This window comes from Marmota flaviventris, chromosome 7 (genome assembly GCF_047511675.1).
Source record: "Marmota flaviventris isolate mMarFla1 chromosome 7, mMarFla1.hap1, whole genome shotgun sequence".
Classification (NCBI taxonomy): Eukaryota; Metazoa; Chordata; class Mammalia; order Rodentia; family Sciuridae; genus Marmota; species Marmota flaviventris.
In genome coordinates, this window is record NC_092504.1 from 30,356,717 (window position 1) to 30,375,254 (window position 18,538).

The window sequence follows — 18,538 nt, forward strand, 5'->3', positions numbered from 1 at the left end:
GACTTGGCTCTCCTAATCAAGGGAGTTGGTAGAATCTTTCAGTTTGGGTTCTGGAGGCAGACAGATGTGGTTCAGATTCTAACTGTAACTTGACTGATGACCTTGGACAAATGCTTGACTTTGTTGTGTCTCAGTTCCTTATCTATACTTCCTAAAAACACAGTGCCTACTTCAAGGATAATTTTGAGGAATAAATGCAATAGTGCCCATGAAGTGTTAGGGAAGTGGGATACCACTCACAAAATGTTGGGTAGCCTCTTGGGGTTATCTTGGGTTCAAACAAATAAAAGAGAATGACTTCTAGATGCAGAGATTGCAGCAGCAATGAGACAGGGCAGCCACTTCTGTCTCAGCTCAGCCGTTAGCTGGGGGCTGCTGGGCCTCCTGACCTGGCAGTCTCCTGCTTCTCTGGGTTTTAGCTGTAAGGTGAAGGTATGATGTCCAAGTTCCTACAGACAAGCCCCTGCCCAGGGGCACCCCCAAGGATGAGCAGGGAGTGGTCTTAGGTAAGAAAGGTAAGAAAGACTACCTTTGGGACAAGAGGAACCGGGGTGGGGGGGGGGCAGTTTTTTTCTTATGTCAATTGGGTCAGCAAATTCTTTCATTCTCAATCTTCTCATCTTGTGTGGCATTTATCTCTAGTCATCAAGGAAACACAAAACAGGGCCTAAGTCATATTTGTGTGGGGATGCAATTTCTTAAATATCAGATTCTGGTGGACACTAAAATTTTACATAGTGATTTTATTCTTATAACTGTACCTTAACCCTTTGTGATGTTAATCAAATGGGCTAAACACTATTAGTAAATGTGATAGGAAAGGAAGATTGTTAGCTACATGAATTAATTTTATGTGAAAGAAATCTCATGCAAGAGAAAAATGTAGGTCATTTTTCAAAACCAAGAGTAATCGTTTTTTTCTTCAGAAAAAGTTTTCTTGTTTACATATAAATGTCCACATGAATTTATGGTTTTTCTGAGGAGAATGTCTGATTGTGTGAAGTGTTTTAACATGGAGAAAGTAATTTGGAACCTTGCAGACTTGAGGAAGAGTCCAAGTGGGTGGTCTTTGGAAATTATGTGGACCCTCTGGGCCTCAGTTTTCCTAACTGAAATGGGGGTAACAGCACCCTCTTCATCACCCTCTTCACCCTGTTTTGAGAATCACAGGAAATGATGCAGGTGCTCAATACACAGTGCCTACGACATCGGCGCTCATTTGAAAGGTGGTGACAGTGCTAACACTGGGACACTCACCAATGGGAATTCCCACAGAACCTTGGCAGCCTGAAGTGGGTGGGTAAGGAATGAAGGGAGGGAGCCCGGAAGACGATGCTAAGTAGCTTTTCATGTCTCTTTTTTTTCCCCTCTCTCAACAGGAATGAATTCTTCCAAAACCAAACTAGAACTCCAAAAACACCTGACAACTTTAACTAATCAGGAACAGGCAACTATTTTTGAGGAGGTTCAGGTATAGTACATAGTTTTTAATTTCTAGTGGGAGAGAAAAGGCAGGCTCTGACCTGTGAACTGTTCTGTGCAGAGAGTAGTGAAAGTGGTGTTGTCACGGCCCGAGGAAGGGCCCCAGGTTCCTCTTGGTGTTAGCTCTAATGGTCCTGCAGAGAGACCACTGCATCAGAACTGCAGAGTCACTTCACTTCTCAGCTTCCAAGGGGATGCTGATGAAAAGTGACATCTCTCCTAGAAAACTATGTTAGTCTAGAGGGGAAATTGCAAAAGGGAAAGAACCTCAGCCTGGAAGAGAGGACCTGCATGGTGGTCTCCACACTGTCCTCTGCCCCCTGGGAACTTCTGCCAGCCCCTTCCTACTCAGCATTTCCCTGAGTGTGGCAATTAAATGAAACGTTTTGTAATGTGAATTTGAACACAGCTGTCTCTCCTCCTGCTTTTTTTTTTTTAAGTTTTAAAAATAAATTTAGATCCTGTTATCTACTTAGAATCATATAAGATATCAAACTAGAAATTAAAAAAACAAAACCACAAAACAGAACAATAACCAAGTTCATCAACTTTCTGATTTAAACAACCTGGAAAGCAGCTCTTTACGCAGCGTTTTGCTGCATCATATCTTGGGGAAACACTGCCGCGTATGCTGGCACGTCGGTGGTCTGTTCTGCATGAATCTTTAATGAGGTCTTCACAAATTTCATATCTGCTTTAGCTCCGAAGCATTTTCTATGGATTCTTTTCACTTTTCTAGGTAGGTGAACACCCCAGGACAGAGAATAAATATCTTTTTTTGGAGGGGGACACAGTGACCAGGAGATTCTACAAATAAAGGAGTGATTGAGCAAAACGGGACTGGCCATTGTGTGGGCTGAGTTCTCTCTCCTTGCTTACTGTGGAAAGTCTCCAGATAGGGCCCACAATCTATTTTTTTTTTTTAATTTCTGTGAAAGATTAAAGTAGTGTCCTTTTTTAATCACATGCTAGCGTTCTTCTGTTCCCTTGTTCTCCTCCTGCTGTGGGATTGGCACCTACTTGTAGAAAAAAAGAAAAACTCATGGGAAATTTTTTAAATTTCACAAATGGCCCAGAGGGTAATTGCTCCTTCCTTTGTTTTTATTTTCTGAATCTAACTCGAGACTCACTACTTTATTTTTTCTTAAAGAATCCTCTTAGACAAATGTAATGTGATTTGTACTTGGAATTCAGAAATAGATGGACCATTTGCTGCTAATTATTAATGTACTTAGACTTGAAGCCTAGGCACAGTGATGACCCACTTCCTGGCCTAGCGTTGCCAAGTCAGTTTGGGGAGCATCTTTCTGGCAAGTGTGAAGCACAAATCTCCCTGCCTAGTGTGGGTTTTCACTTTTATTTAGGCAGCCGCACATGGCTTTCCCTAAAATGGTATGGTGACTCAGTGTAGGCAAATGTTCTGAAGCAGTAAGGAGCTGCTATTGGGTATGATTCTGAGAGCTTCTTCTCCATGCAGGATTTCAGATATCCCACACATTATGGCAAAGAGACTTCAGGAAAAACAAACAAAAAGTAGGTGATGAAAGTTTACTTAAAAAAAAAAAAAAAAAGTTTAGTTAATATCCCAGAGTCCAATGTGTTTTTCTAGACTCTGCAGAATTTTTGGTTGCTCTGAACCAAAGAGAAGTGACATTTTCCATTGGCTTGAAAAGTCCAGCTCATATTTTGGTTGTCAACATGGCTCTTTCTTGAATGATACAAACTGACTTGGCTCTTTTCCTCTGATAGCTTATTAATGGTCTTTGTGGTTTTCGTATAGTATTTTCTAAACCAAGTCATTGTTTCTTTTTAGGTAGCACTGCTTGATAATCTGTTTGAAAAATGTACATTTCAAAAAGATAAAGGCAGATTTGCTGTTTTATGAATCCTTTTATAATGGAATAGTATATGTTTCTTAGTAGTCTTTGCTGGAGGGTACTTTGTGTCAAGGGCAAATTTTCATGAGGCAATTAATATTAAAATTAATGGCTTATATTAAATAGTTTTGAAAGCATACATACCATATTTAGTTTTTTTGTAAATGAATGTTTAATGTAAAAAAAAAAAAAAAAAACAGAACCATGAAGAAAAATAAATATCTATGGCAATGATACGGGGGCCGGTTGCTGCTAACTTTGAGTACCCCTAGGTGTCAGATGGGCATGTGGGCATTAGCCCTTCTGCTTACTTAAGACAGGAAGCGTGGTACCACAGAGCCAGCTTTTATCTGTGACCTGTTTGGTGTGATTTTTAAACACACCTGGCACATATGAAGATGATGCTCTGGCGTCTTGCTCCCCTGCTGCGGCACTGCCACAGGTTGCATAGGTATAGATGGGTTGCCTTGAGCATGAAGAATTATTTTTCAAGATGGAGTAGGGCTAGTCAAAAAAAAAAAAAGCCTCAAAGTCTAATTCTTGGAATGACTGTATTTCAGAGAATGATTTAATTAAATACTGAACTGATGATAAATCAAGTAGATTTGTATTCAGTAGGCATCAGTGATTCATTAAATAGCATGACTTTTCACAAGTTAAGGATTAATGGTCAGAAGAAATTTCACTTTTTAAAGCATGTATATCAAATTGGTTGGATTTCCCATGGTTTTAAAAATTATTTCATATAAAGATTTGATTATAATTTTTAAAAAGATATCAAAATATTGTATTCAAATGCAGTCTTTTAAATTTTTATTTATTTTTTAATTTCTTAAAATTTTTTATACTTTTTTCAAATACACTTGTTCTTTTGCTTGTAATTTTTTCTTCTATTTTTTTCCCCACAGCTATTATTAGTGCATTATAGTTGTACAGAGTGATGGGTTTTGTTGTTACATATTTGTGCATGCATACAATGTGACCTTATAATTTGGCCAATATCACTTCCCAGCAGTTTCCCCCCCCCTCCCTCCCTACCTCCCATCTGCATTGCCCTTTTAATAGGTCCTTTGGAACACCACTGACTTAATTAGTACTGTGGTATTCATTATTTGTGTTGGAAATTTATTTTTCAGTGACCTTTACAATTTACAAGATGCTCATAGAAATGAGGTTAAGAAATGTGGCAAAAATGGTGTTACTTTCAGCAGGTAATTTGTTGTTTTTTAAAATTTGGAATTGAAGTGTAACATACCTGTAGAAGAACACACATATTAATGGTGTGTAGTTCAGTGACTTTTTATTTTGGTGGTGCTGGAGATTGAATCCAGGGCCTCAGGCATGCTAGGCAAGCACTCTACCACTGAGCAACATCCTCAGCCCTCTTGGATTTTGAGACAGGGTTTCACTGAGTTGCCAGGGCTGGTCTTGAACTTACATCCTCTTGCCTCCTCCTGAGTACCTGGGATTACAGGTGTGTGCCACCACTTCCAGTTCAGTGAATTTTTGTAAGGTGAACATACCTATGAATCCAGAGCCAAGAAAAGAAGTCGAGCCCCTCCAGTGCCACAGAGTCCCACCTGGTTACTGCCCCCCACCCTACCCAACCATCATACAAATTTTTGACACCATAGGTGACTTTGTGAACTAGCATGTGATTTTTTGACTGCAAAGTTCTGTTATACAAGTTTATTCTCCGTTATTTTTTTTTAATTTGTCTGATTAATGAATGAATGCTATACTTTTAAGAAATAATGATTTGCCACTCTTGAGAATGGTGAGGTCTGTTAAGAAGTTTCAGGGTAGTGACATTTGGCTAATCTGTTTGAACCCAATAGGAGGGCAGCCTCTCTTCAAATTTCAGAATCATTTTGAGAAAAGATTTAGTTCTTGACCTTGTGTGACCCCGTAGACATGTGACTCTGCTGTAGCAACTTCCTCTGATATGTGGCAGCTCTGGGATGTGATTTCTGATTTAGGGGCTTCAGTTTCAAATGGGAAGTAATTGTGGGAGTGCACTGCACCCAGTTGTCCTGTCATTTTCTGCCTCCGGTAGTTTCTTTCATGTACATTTGAAGGAAAAAAAATGTACTAATACTCCTCCTTTTTTGGTATTTTGAAATAAGCAATTAAGAAGAGTCTTTCTAAGCAAAGCACACATTTTCCCGTGAGTAGCCCAGGGTTTAAAGATACAGGAAGCAAAGAGCAGGTCAACCTACCGCTGCCTGTCCCTGCTCAGAGGTCTCTCATAATTCCTGTCTGCTTCCCTCAGTCTTTTTAAAAGCAGTTATTTTAGGTTTACAGAAAAATTGGGTGGAAAGTACAGAGAGTTCCCTTATAACTTTACAATTTCCTCTTATTGTTAACATCTTGCATTGGTGTGGTACATGTGTTACAACTGATGAGCCAGTATTTGCTACGTTATTAACTAAAGCTCATAGTTGACATTAGGGTTCTCTGCGTTATACATTATAGGGTTTTAACAAATGTATAATGTCTTGTGCCCATCATTACAGATCACATAAAGTAGTTTCACTGCTCTAAAAATCCCTTGTGCTCAGCCTGTGTATCCTTCTTTTCTTCCAATCACTGACAGCCACTGAATTATTTTTTTTTCTTTACAGTTTTCATAGTCTTCCTTTTCCAGACTGTTATATTGTTGAAATTACACAGCATACAGCTTTTTCAGGATGGCTTAATAATATGAGGTCCCTCCATATCTTTTTGTGGCTTGGCAGCTCATCTCTTTCTGTTGCTGAGTAATACCCCATCCCATGGATGTGCTGCAGTTTATTTATCCATCTGCCTATTGTAGGACATGTTGGTTGCTTCCAAGTGTTGATAATTATGAATAAAGCCGCTGTAAACATCCATGTACAGGTTTGTGTATGGACATGTGTCTTCAGCTCATTTGGGTAAATGCCAAGGAGTATAATTGCTAGTTCATGTGGTAAGGGTAATTTAATTTTATAAGGAACTGCCAAACTGTCTTCCACAGCTGCTGTACTGTTTTGTAGTCCCACCAGCAATGAATGAGAGCTTCTGTTGTTCTGTAGACTTTTAGTCTCAGTATATCCATAACCTTCTTGGGATCTAGAAGTAATTAAGTTGGATCTTGGCATTTGCACACTACTTTCCTTTTTTGAGGTTCTAATACAAACTTTTTCTGTAACAAAACACTTGTTGCATATAGCATGTAAAATTTCATAAAGTCAGTACCCATAGTTTGGAACCCAGGTCTGTTTGACCTCTAAAATATTTAATACTGAAATCTTAAATTTGAAAAGAGCAAGAGGTCCTCCATGAAAATAAACCCTCCTAATCATCTACCGTCTTTCCTTAAATAATAGGAACAACTTGTCTTTTGCATATTTTGTTCCTTCAAGGGAGGGTACTCTAGAAGGTCTGAATTACGGTCCATCACCTTTGCTTTTAATACCTGCAACATGAAGGATAATAAATATCAAGAGTAACCTTGACCCAGAATCAGCTGCTTGTGTAGTTGATCCACTTAGCACACCTTGTCTTTGGGTTCAAGGAAGGCTGAAAGTCTAGAGTTAGAGAAGGAAGACAGGGCAGTGGATAACTGTCAGTATAAGAGATATATTTCTCAAGTTTATAGATCAGAAATTATCTCCAGAGTTTTTTGTATTCCTCACATTCAGAGAAAATAATATGTTAAATTAGATGACCTTATAAAAATGGACTCTTGATTTTTCAAATCCAAATAACGTGGGAGCTGGAGGAAACCTTGGAATTTATGTTGTGCACAGTTCTCATTTTAAATGGAGGCGGGGCAGGGCTAAGAGAGAATGACTTTGCTCTGCTTAGCAGCTAGAACCTGCATATCTTGATTTCTAGTCCAGTGGTGCTTTGCCAATTCTCTGTCTAAAAATTAAAAGACTTAAAATTTAGAGGAAGGAGGAATGGAGGGAGGGATGGGAGAGGGAGAGAACAGCTATGAAGTTTTGTGTGGAAGCGTGTGCCTCACGGGATTACTCAAAAGTGCTTCATGGTGAACATATTTGGCGCATGAAACTGTGACCCTGAATCCAGTTACTGTGTTCCCTAACTAAAAGAGCTTATGATGATGACTCTTGACCTCTGGGTGTTTACATGGATTTTGTTTCTTCCTTGTGTTTTAAAAATTGTTTATTAAACATTTTTGCCTGCCTCTATCTGATGTTTAATTTTTCTTAGAACATCAGATATCAAAAGTTAAATCTGAACCGCTAGCACCACTGTCTGTCCTTTTTTAAAAGTTGTCTTCACTACTAGGATTGTTGGCGCCCCCTGGTGAGATGATTGAATAAAAGCACTAATCTAGGTGGAAGCTGTTTGCACTTCCAAAGGGATGGTTTAGCAATTTTGTTGATAATTAAGAATAAATGTAATATATTTTGTTTCTGATTTTTTAAAAGAAATTGAGACCAAGGAGTGAGCAGCGAGAGAATGAATTGATCATTTCTTTTTTGAGATGTTTGTATGAAGAGAAGCAGAAAGAACACATCCACGTCGGGGAGATGAAGCAGGTAGGCCACTTTTGTCTCTTACAAACTTATTGGGACAATATACATGGAGTCTTGGGGATTTTCTGAAAGCTGAAACATTTTTTTCTCCCTGTTTTCTTTTCATTTGTTACACATATAGGGGAAATTTGGCAGGGCTAGATTATGCTTGGAGAAGATGAGAGAAGTTTCTGTGTCTCTTGGGCGTTAGAGCAGGTGCTCTGATCTGGAGAATTAAGTTAAGAATGAATACTGCCTTGGGAGCTGTGTGACTTGCTGAGAGCTGGTCTGTGTGGCTTTACCTTTCTCCCTTAGGAAATGGGAATGTCATTGCATGGTTGCTTTTGGAATTACACAGAGTACCTTCGAGTCTTTTATAGTGTAAATGCTATGAAACTGTAAGGTAGTCAAATAACATGTCAAATACAGTGTTACACAGTTTGGTTTAAGTGTTATTAGCCTCCCTCCTATCTTCTGTCCACAAGCTTTATTTAGGTTTGCTGTTGATGGGGTACCTTGTCAGGGGCTGGGGCTACCTGCCTTCAAAAACCTTTGAGTTTAGGGTTTATTGTATGTGGTGTACTGGTTCATTTTCCTATGTCTCTTAACGCCGTGTGAATCAGTTCATCATTAACAGATTCAAACCTTATGTGTTTTATATTTTCAGAAAATTTAGATAAAAATCAGTATCACCGACAGTGTTAAAGTTTCTTAGTTTGCAAAAGCATCCTGCCTTTACCTTTTTTTTTTTTTGGTTCTGGTGATTGAACCCATGGGTGCTTTCCCAGTGAGCTACATTCCCCAACCTTTTTTATTTTTAAACTTTTGAGACAGAGTCTCACTAAGTTGCTTTAGGGCATTGCTAAATTGCTGAAGCAGGCTTTGAACTTGAGTTCCTCCTCCTGCCTTACCCTCCCAAGTTGCTGGGATTACAGGCATTTGCCACTGCACCCAGTGTGCCTTTTTCTTTTTTAACCTTGTGTGAGTACCTATTCCAAAGGCAAAAGGCATGTTAGTGCTCAGTGCTCTGCTCTCCCCATGGATGCCCTTCACTATTCAGAAACCTAAACTGAAGCAGTAGTTTTTGGGGGGCCATATTTTTTATTGGAGTATTATAATTATATAGAATGGTGAGATTTATTATTACATATTTGTGCATGCACACAATGTAACAATATAATTTGGCCAATCTTGGTGCAGTTTTAATTGGATATGCACTTAGCAACTCCCCTCATTTGAATTCTGCCTTCTGGTTGACTTTGACAATCAGTCCTTCTGAATTCTTAGAGCTCCTGTTCAATGTCCCATATGGTTTTGTTTTCATAGGGCCCCACAGCAGTGGCGTTGGTGTCAGTATGTCATGTTTTTGGATCTTGACTGTGGTTTGCTGCTGTTCTTTGCTCCCTAGCCTGGACCTGGAGGAAAGCCTCGGGTTCCAAGTCTCTTGTCCACTCCACTTGTGAATGGACCGCCCCAATTGGTTTCCAATGAATCCCCTAGTGCACTTTTCAACCCATTTCTTTTTCTTCTCTGTACCTTTTAAAAATTTTTCTTGTGTGCTTACTGAGTCAGTCAATTTCCTTGTTCCAACAGGAAATTGATAATTTTGAAGTAATCCATAACTGTCAGGGAAATGAATGAAGCATTTATGGTAGATGGAAAGTTTTGACCTAAGTGCAGACTCAATTTTATGGACCAGTGTAATATTTTTATGGTTTGGGCATAGATCTGTCCAGTGGAGAAATATATTAAATTTTTTGAGAATTTTCCATTTTCGAAACAGAGTAGTTAGTGGAACTGAGAGCCTTACAAGTAGAACTGGGCTTTGCAGCACTTTGACTAGGAGTTTCCAAACAGTGGCCTGGAAGGCTTGTGGCTGTGGCGGTAATTATGGTTGGCAGTTACAGGCTGGATACTTCATGGGCTCTGAGCAGCAAGATTTCAGAGCGGTAACAGCCTTATAGATGGATCACATTTATGAAATTCACTGATGGAATCCTGGTTGCTTTTTTTGCTGTCAGATAGTTTAACCCCATGGATTTTGTTGCCTTTTTGATGTACCTAAATTCCCATGATCTTTAGAAATGTACTGTGATGTGACCTAGGCAGGTCTTCTCTGTACCTTTTAAAAGGATCATGACTCTGACAAACAACTTCCCTAGTCACCAGTCTTCGAATTGGCGGAGGATAGTGAGTCTTAGTCAGCACACATCAGTAGTGACATGTATGAACTTTTCAGAATAAAAGGATAGTGTTGAGTGCTGACAGAGGAGCTGATTTTTATCAAAAAGAAACTGAACAATTTTTTTGATCTTATGGAAAAGGAGTCAATTTGGGCAAAGACCAACAGTTAACACATACACACACACACACACACATACACACACTTACACTTAGAGGATGTCTTGTCTCAGTGGGCATATCATTTCTACTTGTATCTGCAGGGAATGTACAAAAATTAATATTAAATCAACTGTGACTTGCTGAATGCTGCTACGCATCAGATGGAGTTCTCATTCCTAATGTGAATTATTCTGTTCTTGCTGCAACAGTGTTTTTGTGGTGGGAAGTCACAATCCCATTTTAGAGATGAGAAAAAGGGAACAGAGGACAACCAGTTAGCTTATGTGCAGCCAAGCCTATTCTGATCATGGTTTTTAAAAGGAATTTAACAAAAGGTAATGCTATATAACTATTAATGGGTTAGTCTGAGTCCATTTCCAGTAGATAAATTTGTCTTCCTTTCTTCCTGACATTTTATTAGGAAAGTTTCAAACATACCGAAAGGTTGAAAGGATTCTGCTATGCATTCAGATGCCCTCTAGATTTTGCAGACTTTAACATTCTATTAGATTTGCTCTATTATGCGTCTGTCCATCTTTTAGTTCACCTTGTTTTTTTGATGCCTTTTGGAGAAAATTTCTTATAAGCTCTTTATCCCTAAAAACTTTAGCATGCATCTTATTAAGTAGAATTCGATATTCATTTTTAACTTTCTGGAGGTAAAATTTGTTCATAGCAAGTCACATGAATCATCCCTGTAGCATCCACTGAGTTTTGAGGACTGCTACACTGGGTCACCTGAACATGAGGATGTGGAGCATCTCTGTCACTCCAGACAGGACCCCATTATCTTTCTTTAGTCTGTCCTCACTACCTCCTCCTCTGGCCACCACTGAGTTGTTTCTCACCCTAGATTAGTCTTGCATGTTCCAGAATTTGTCATAAGTGAAATCTTGCAGTGCATGTTTTTATTTCTGGCTTTGTCCTCTTATCATGGCCTTTCCAAGCCTTGTCCCTGCTCTTGTGCATATCAGCAATTCATGCTTTGTGGGTCATACTGTGACTGTTGCAGTCTCTCCATGCTTTTTCTGTAAAAGAGGCTGCTGGTGGACTGCCATCCTGGGACTATAGGTTCCAGATTGAGAACAGTGTTGCATCAGTTTATCACTTGTGTCCAAGCTCTCACACTCAGACTTTCCCACCCATTAAAGTATGGACAGTGTGATGACTGTAGTAGAATTCACTATGGAGCCCCCAAATTATAAAGTAATTATCTAAGAACCAGTATCATCTTCAAAGGAGAGACTTCTAGATTTATATTTTTAGATAAACATGAATATTATTTTCTAATTTGTTTGCACATTACCTCCAAATTATATTTAGGTTATCACCTTCTATGTCAGACTAGAAGGTTATCATCTTCTAGTCATAGAAAAGGATCTGTTTAGAGGTAGAAGAGAGCAAAAACAGCATTGAATTAGGTGAATACCTAATACACATATATAATATATATGAAGAGAGATTCAGGCCTTGTTTAAAAACTTACACAAGTATAGTTTATTGTCTCTCTATGTGGGATTTACTATTACTGCTTTTTTTAGACATTCAGCCAATATTTTCCTTACCTGTCAGAACTGTCAATACAGTTTGATTCTCTTTTTATGAAAATCTTATTCTCAGTTTGAAAGTATTTCTGTAGTGTCTTAACTGTGTGGGTAAACTGGTGTTAAAATCAGCTCCCTAAGGGCCCTTTGTAGATAATTTCCTTTACCCTGGAGACTGTCTCAAGTGTGAGCAGGCTTCTGTTCTTAGGAAATGATAGCATAGGACCCATCTCAACTGTCAAAGCACCTGCCTATAGTGTACAGCATTACCAGGCACTAAGTTAGTATTTGCAAAGCAAGTTGCATGCTGCCTCAGGTGTGTGTCCTGAGGGGTTTGCCTGGTGATCACCACTCTCTCTCTCTCTGTCTCTCTGTCTCTCTCTCTCTCTCTCTCTCGTACCGGAGATTGAACCCAATGGTGCTTAAACCACTGAGCCATATCCCCAGGCTTTTTTATATTTTATTTAGAGCCAGCGTCTTGTGAAGTTGCTTAGGGCCTTACTAAATGCTAAGGCTGGTCTTGAACTTGCAATCCTCCTGCCTTAGCCTCCCGAGCCAGGCATGCAGCCCTGCTCCTGGCCATCCTCTCCCTCTTCAGCAAGCTTGTCTATCCAGAGATTGTGTGTTCAGGACTAAGAAAACACAAAAGTAAGTGGCAGTCTCCCTTCTAGAAGGAATTTCCAAGCCAGTAATCATTTTTGAGGTTTGTTCTTATACAAAGCTGAATGTATTTCTTAGCGTAACCTTTTCTTTGCCTTGAAAACTGTGTAATGTTCATTGGAAAATTAGGGTTTCATTATTTTCAGAGAAAATGTACTGTCTTTGAGCATCAGATTACTGAATGAAATTAAAAGATGCTTAATAGAGGTAGGAATCAAGGAAGGCATATCTTATGCCTATTGTATTGACAGAAATGTAAAAATATAATACCCTGTAAATGTGACTCTCCTGTGCTAATTCTGGTACTGTGCATTGGTACCATTTAGGAAAGAGAAACTTAACAATATCTGTTATTGCTGACAATGCATAATTTCCATGGCCCAGCAAGGGCATCCTAATTATTTACCTGGTATAACCTTTCATGTGAATGTAAGAAATCTGTTTAAGAAAGGTCACTGAAGCCTCCTTTGTAAGAGCAAAGAAAAGGGGGCAAATGTTTAACAACAGCAACATGAATACATTGGTTATACAGTGAGGTACTGCACTCTGATGAAAGTAGTCAAAGAACATTTGTCCACCCGGATAGATCCCCAAAACAACCTTGGAAGGAGAGAGATAATTACAGAAGAATTTGTACAGGGGGCTGGGGATGTGGCTCAAGTGGTAGCGCGCTCTCCTGGCATGTGTGCGGCCCGGGTTCGATCCTCAGCACCACGTACAAAGATGTTGTGTCCGCCTAAAACTAAAAATAAATATTAAAAAAAAAGAATTTGTACAGTAAACTTTTATTTAAAGTTTCAGCTGCACATAAACATATGTTCTATGGATACATATATGTAAATGTACAAAATGTGAATTGATATAAAAACCAAATTTAGGAGACTGGTTATATGGAGGGTGGTGGCTATTGACCAGGAGACTTCAAGGATGTCTATAATACTTCCTAGTAAGAGGAGGAGGCATATAGAGTAGATAGTAGGCATGGAGTAGATAGTTGACATTTGTTGAGGTCCAGTCTGCTTAAAGTGTTTTAATGTATGTTAATTTATTAACATCTCATAATAGCTCTGTGAGGAAAGTTCAGTCTTCAAGTGATGGAACTGAGACGGCCAAGGCCACATGGCTAGGGACCAGTGAGAGCCATTTGATCTGGGCATCAGCTCCAGAGCCCCTACTCATGGCAATGCTAGCTCAGCCAGACCTAGGTGGTAGCAAAGGTATTTGTTACAGTAGTCACTATGCTTTTTTATATGCATGACATATGTAATAGCTACAATGAAGACTATGTTGGAATTCAGAATAGTGGGGCATTTGCTTATTTGTGTGTTTTTCTAATAGAATTGTCCAGCTGGAAGCAATCAGGTAAGAGTCCATATTAAGAAGCAATTTAATTTAGGATTTTTCATTTTTTTTAACATACCTCCTTGTTAATAAGTAGCAATGAACTTCATTTAGTGGTTGTCAAACTCCTTTATGATTTCAGTTTCACATTATTGTTAGTTAAGGAAGAGGGAACTCCTCTAATGGGCTTAACATTTCTTCATTTTATTTGGGATAATCAAAATAAGCTTTCGAGGACAAATTGTCTCCTGGATCTATAGGCATTTCACTAAGGAGCAGATGAGAGCATAGGCAGATTCAGAATGATGGCCTGGTTCCAAAAAGATGAATTCTAGAGGTTCTTAAGGAAGCTAAAAATCACTTAACTTTTCATGATTTTATTTTTTCAGGCATCACAGATTGCAGCAGAAAATATTGGAAGTGAATTGCCAGCCAGTGCCACTCGATTTAGGCTAGATATGCTGAAAAATAAAGCAAAGAGATCTTTAACAGAGTCTTTAGAAAGTATTTTGTCCCGGGTAAGTGGTTTAATTTCTTCTGATTTAAGTTAAATCACTTTTTAAGAAAGTATAAGATTTAATTCTATGCTTTTATTATATCAGTGTTAATCATAAAGTATAAAAAATGTACAAGCTTTTTTTATGTCTTCTGTCTTAAAACAATGTTATCTACATTTTAAATTTGTTTTTAAATGTCAGTCTTTTTTGTTTTGGTACTGGGGATTGCAGTAACCCCGTGCCAGGGGCCATTAACTACAGAGCCACATCCTGGCCCTTTTTACTTTTTGTTTTGAGACAGGATCTTGCTAAGTTGCTTAAATCCTCACTTAGTTGCTGAGGCTAGTTTGGAACTTGTGATCCTTGTGCCTCAGTCTCCTGAGTTGCTAGGATTATAGGCATGCCCCACCATGCCCAAGGTTTAAAAAGATATATTCTCCAACCTTTTGTATTCTATTCCATGGAATTTTTTTTCCCTCCCCAAATAGTGTTCTTCACTGGCCAGTCCTTGAAGAGAGCACAGATGATATATTTGGTGTGGGTTCTTTTCTTCCTGGTGTTACTAGTGACACCTTAAAAAACCAGTTTCTGTGGGCTCCTGTTGTTAAGTGTTTGGAACTGTATAGAGGGGTCTGCCATCCACCTCCTGTTGGTGAAGTAGTATTGGAACACAGTCATGTTCATTCATTTTCCTATTGTCTAAAGCTGCTTTTTTGCAAAATCAAATACTTGCCACAGACAAGATATTACTCAGAATGCATAAAATATTTACTTTCTGGCTGTTTACAGAAAAAAATTTACCAACTACAGAAAGAACAAAGTACACATACACATCCATCTGGGATTTCTTTAAGAAATCACTCCCTCCCACCACCACCAACCCATTCCAGGAGTATACATAGCCTTGATAGCACATCTGAGAAATCAACATTTGATTTTTCTGTCCAAGTTTCACACCTTTTTGGAGCTTGCACTATTTTATTGTGGTTCTTTGTGATTTTATGGCAAATCCTCTTTGAAACGTACTTTATTTACTTAAAGAAAATTAAAATGTATTTTGTTTGAGGATATTTCTGACAAAATTTGTAACATCCCCTGAGATAATTAAACATCTCCTGAGATAATTAAAAACTGTCTATTTATAAAACAACGGTTGGAAGGGCTGCATTCGAGAGCTTCTAGAGGGATAAAAAATAGATTTCAGGGTATGGGCAGCTGTCTCGTTATGATGATATGTGACTTGGGAGAGAACAATTGAGAGTGCTTGTTTGAGTACTTGCTTTTCTTTGTAGATGGATTGTCTTTTTCCAGCCTATTTTTCCTGCCAAAGGACTGATCCACAGTGTGTTGGAATGTTTAGCTTGGTGTGGTACTTAAAACAACAACAATTAAAAAAAAACAAAACAAAACAGAAATGTTGATTTTTCTTAATGTTCATAATGCTTACCAGCAATTCTCAATGGATGCTTTTTTCTTGAGTTTATATAAATAGACCAACATGCCTGTGGCTAATGCCTTTGCATAAGCCTCAGGGCTCATAATTTAACTGTCTTTTCTTCATATAGGGTAATAAAGCCAAAGGCCTGCAGGAACACTCTATCAGCGTGGATCTGGACAGCTCTGTGTCTAGCACATTAAGTAACATCAGCAAAGTAAGCACATATCTCTTTTTACGACACTGGAGAAACCAAAAGTTTTTGCTCATCTTCTAACTATAGGTCTCTATTGAAAAGAACAACAAAAAAAATCCTCATACCGCCAATTCCCCCCCAAATTTGGTACTTCCAGCCGCCTTGGTGCAGGTGGAGGGGCTGGTCATGTAGTTCTACCATGACAAAAGTTTTACATTAAAAAGCAGATGCTGTTCCATAAACAAAGAAACAAAATCACAATTTTAGACAATTAAGCTCTAATTCATCACAATGTAGCAAATGAATTTTCTTCCGGAGTAGATTTTTTAGTAATAAAAATAATTAAAACAGAGAGAGCCTCAAAAGGGGGTTTGTGAATTCAGAGAAATATACAACTTAAATTCCTGAAACTTTAATTTATCCTCTACCTGGCCCCATGTTTTTCTAAATAAGCATCTGTCACCAAGCACAATTATAGCAGTGAACAGTTCTCTTTGATAACAAACCTGGATATAGGTCCTTGTCTCATATCCTTCTTCCTAGATATTTAGGCATATCTGAACCTGATTCAACATCATAACTGCCAAAAAGTGGGGTTTGGGGTTTTGCTGAAGAGGCCAACTTTTCTTTCTGTTATTAGAGTATGCTCTGATGTAAAAATGAGGAATTTTGTGGAGACCAGCTCCTTACCACAGGAATGGTTTAAATTCTTCTGTGATCTCTTCTAGATATGTGGCTTTCAAAGTTTTTAGGCCATAACCAAGAATAAGGAACACATTTAATGTTGTGATGTAGTTCACAAACATGTTTCTACACACACATGAAATTGAAAGTCCACAAAATGGGTATTTTCTTTGAATAGCATGTAATATATACTTGTATTTTTTGGCCTTTTTTATTTAGTGTGTATCAAATGAAAAGGTAGAATTGGGTTCTCCATTCCATCATTAAATGAACTCTTTGCTTTTCTGTCTAGTTATGCTGATGTATCTGACCCTCTTAGAAATTTTAGTAGGGGCCTGCTGGTATACTTTGTCTTATTTTGTCATTTGATAAAAATGTATTGGCCACTGCCGTGTCCTGGATTCGGTGCTGAACACTAGTGTGCATAAGTGGTAGTGGTTCATTCTCTCAACAGCATCTTAAAAAATACAATGTTAAAATGTTGCTGTGATTATTAATGTTTGAGAACTCAGTCCTGTGCAGCCCTTAATGAAACAATAACTTGCATTTGTATAATATTTTATAGTACACAGAATACTTCAACTGTATTATCTTATTTGTTTTTTTGAAATAGGTAAAATTTCACTGTACTTTCTTATCTGTAGATAAGAAAATGAGGTGCAGGAAGAAGTTGTGTGCTTTCTTCTGAATCATGACAATTACCTAGAGAGAGAGATTCTATAATCTAAGAGTAATATAAGATATAGATTTTAACTTCAAGATTACCAAGTTTAAACCTCAGCACTAGATCAAATTCAGAGAGAGCCTTGAGGTGTGAGTAACATTTGAACATGCTTGGCAAAGATAAAGAAACTTGATGAAACAGCAGAGACAAGGGGAACAGCACTCGTGCTACTTACAAGCAATAGAAGAGTCCTGTTTTCCAGGGCGAGGGAACTACTTATAGTGTTTCTACTCAGGACAGCTGTGTTATGGATGATGGTCTTTATTCTTGCTTTTGGACATTTCCCCATTTCTTCAGCAAACTAGCATCTTGTCTCTGGCAAGCAAGTATTTAATGGATATTTATGTCATATTTTTGGTGGCTACTAGAAAAAGTTCTAATCAAATGTGTCTGCAATGTTTTTCTGCACTGGGATTAGAGATTTCTAAATCCCACAAATCCCCTGTAGAGTGTCTGATCTGCTGTCTGTCTGCTACCAGGAGCCGTCTGTGGGTGACAAGGAGGCCTTGCCCATCTCTGAGAGTTCCTTCAAGCTCCTTGGCTCTTCGGATGACCTGTCCAGTGACTCGGAGGGCCATTTCACAGAAGAGCCTGCTTCGCTTTCCCCCCAGCAGACCTTCAGGAGGCGAGCAAACACCCTGAGTCATTTCCCGGTGGGATGCCCAGAACTTCCAGAGCCCACTCAGGGCTCTCCAGGGGTCTCTCAGAGAAAACTTATGAGGTATCACTCAGTGAGCACAGAGACGCCTCACGAACGAAAGTAAGATTTGTTTAAAACATAAAATTTGTTGTGTAAATAGCTGGGATGTGTCTGACTAACCAGGTAGGCGGGTCTGGGGTATGCTCACTGGGTGAAAGAGAAACCTGAGTCAGGTTTACTCTTGCTTTAAAAATGTAAAACTGGCAGCAGTGATGTGTTCTCAGTTCCCCTAGGAAGTGTACAGATAAGAGATGATTGCTACTTGTTCAAGTATGGGTATTGTCAGGGAGTAGGTAAACTAAGCAGAATGGTCCTTAACATGTAGCTGGTAACTTGGTAGCTGATCTTTACCAAATTGGCAAGTGGGTGAGCAGATTCTCATTTGGAGACCTAGAAGCAAGTTGTGATAGAATTGAGGCACAGTATTTATACAGGCAGAGTGGGAGAGACAGGCCTTGGATACTGGGGTGGACTCAGCAGCCTGGGTCCTGTCTCTAGGTCTGTCTCAAGCTAGTTGTGACCTGGGAAAATCTTGGAGTAGATGTTG

General features: G+C 38.8%; 1 protein-coding gene across 4 annotated transcripts in view; it reads left to right on the plus strand.

Annotated features, from left to right (window-relative positions):
* Positions 1-18,538, plus strand: part of Tbc1d1 (TBC1 domain family member 1) — a 218,940-nt gene that overhangs the window by 126,554 nt on the left and 73,848 nt on the right. For all 4 annotated transcript variants that reach the window (XM_027938840.2, XM_071614212.1, XM_027938823.2 and 1 more), the window contains 5 exons: positions 1,380-1,471; positions 7,781-7,891; positions 14,145-14,273; positions 15,818-15,904; positions 17,771-18,051. In XM_027938840.2, coding sequence (XP_027794641.1) covers positions 1,380-1,471; positions 7,781-7,891; positions 14,145-14,273; positions 15,818-15,904; positions 17,771-18,051 — 700 coding nt within the window. The remainder of the gene's footprint in view (positions 1-1,379; positions 1,472-7,780; positions 7,892-14,144; positions 14,274-15,817; positions 15,905-17,770; positions 18,052-18,538) is intronic.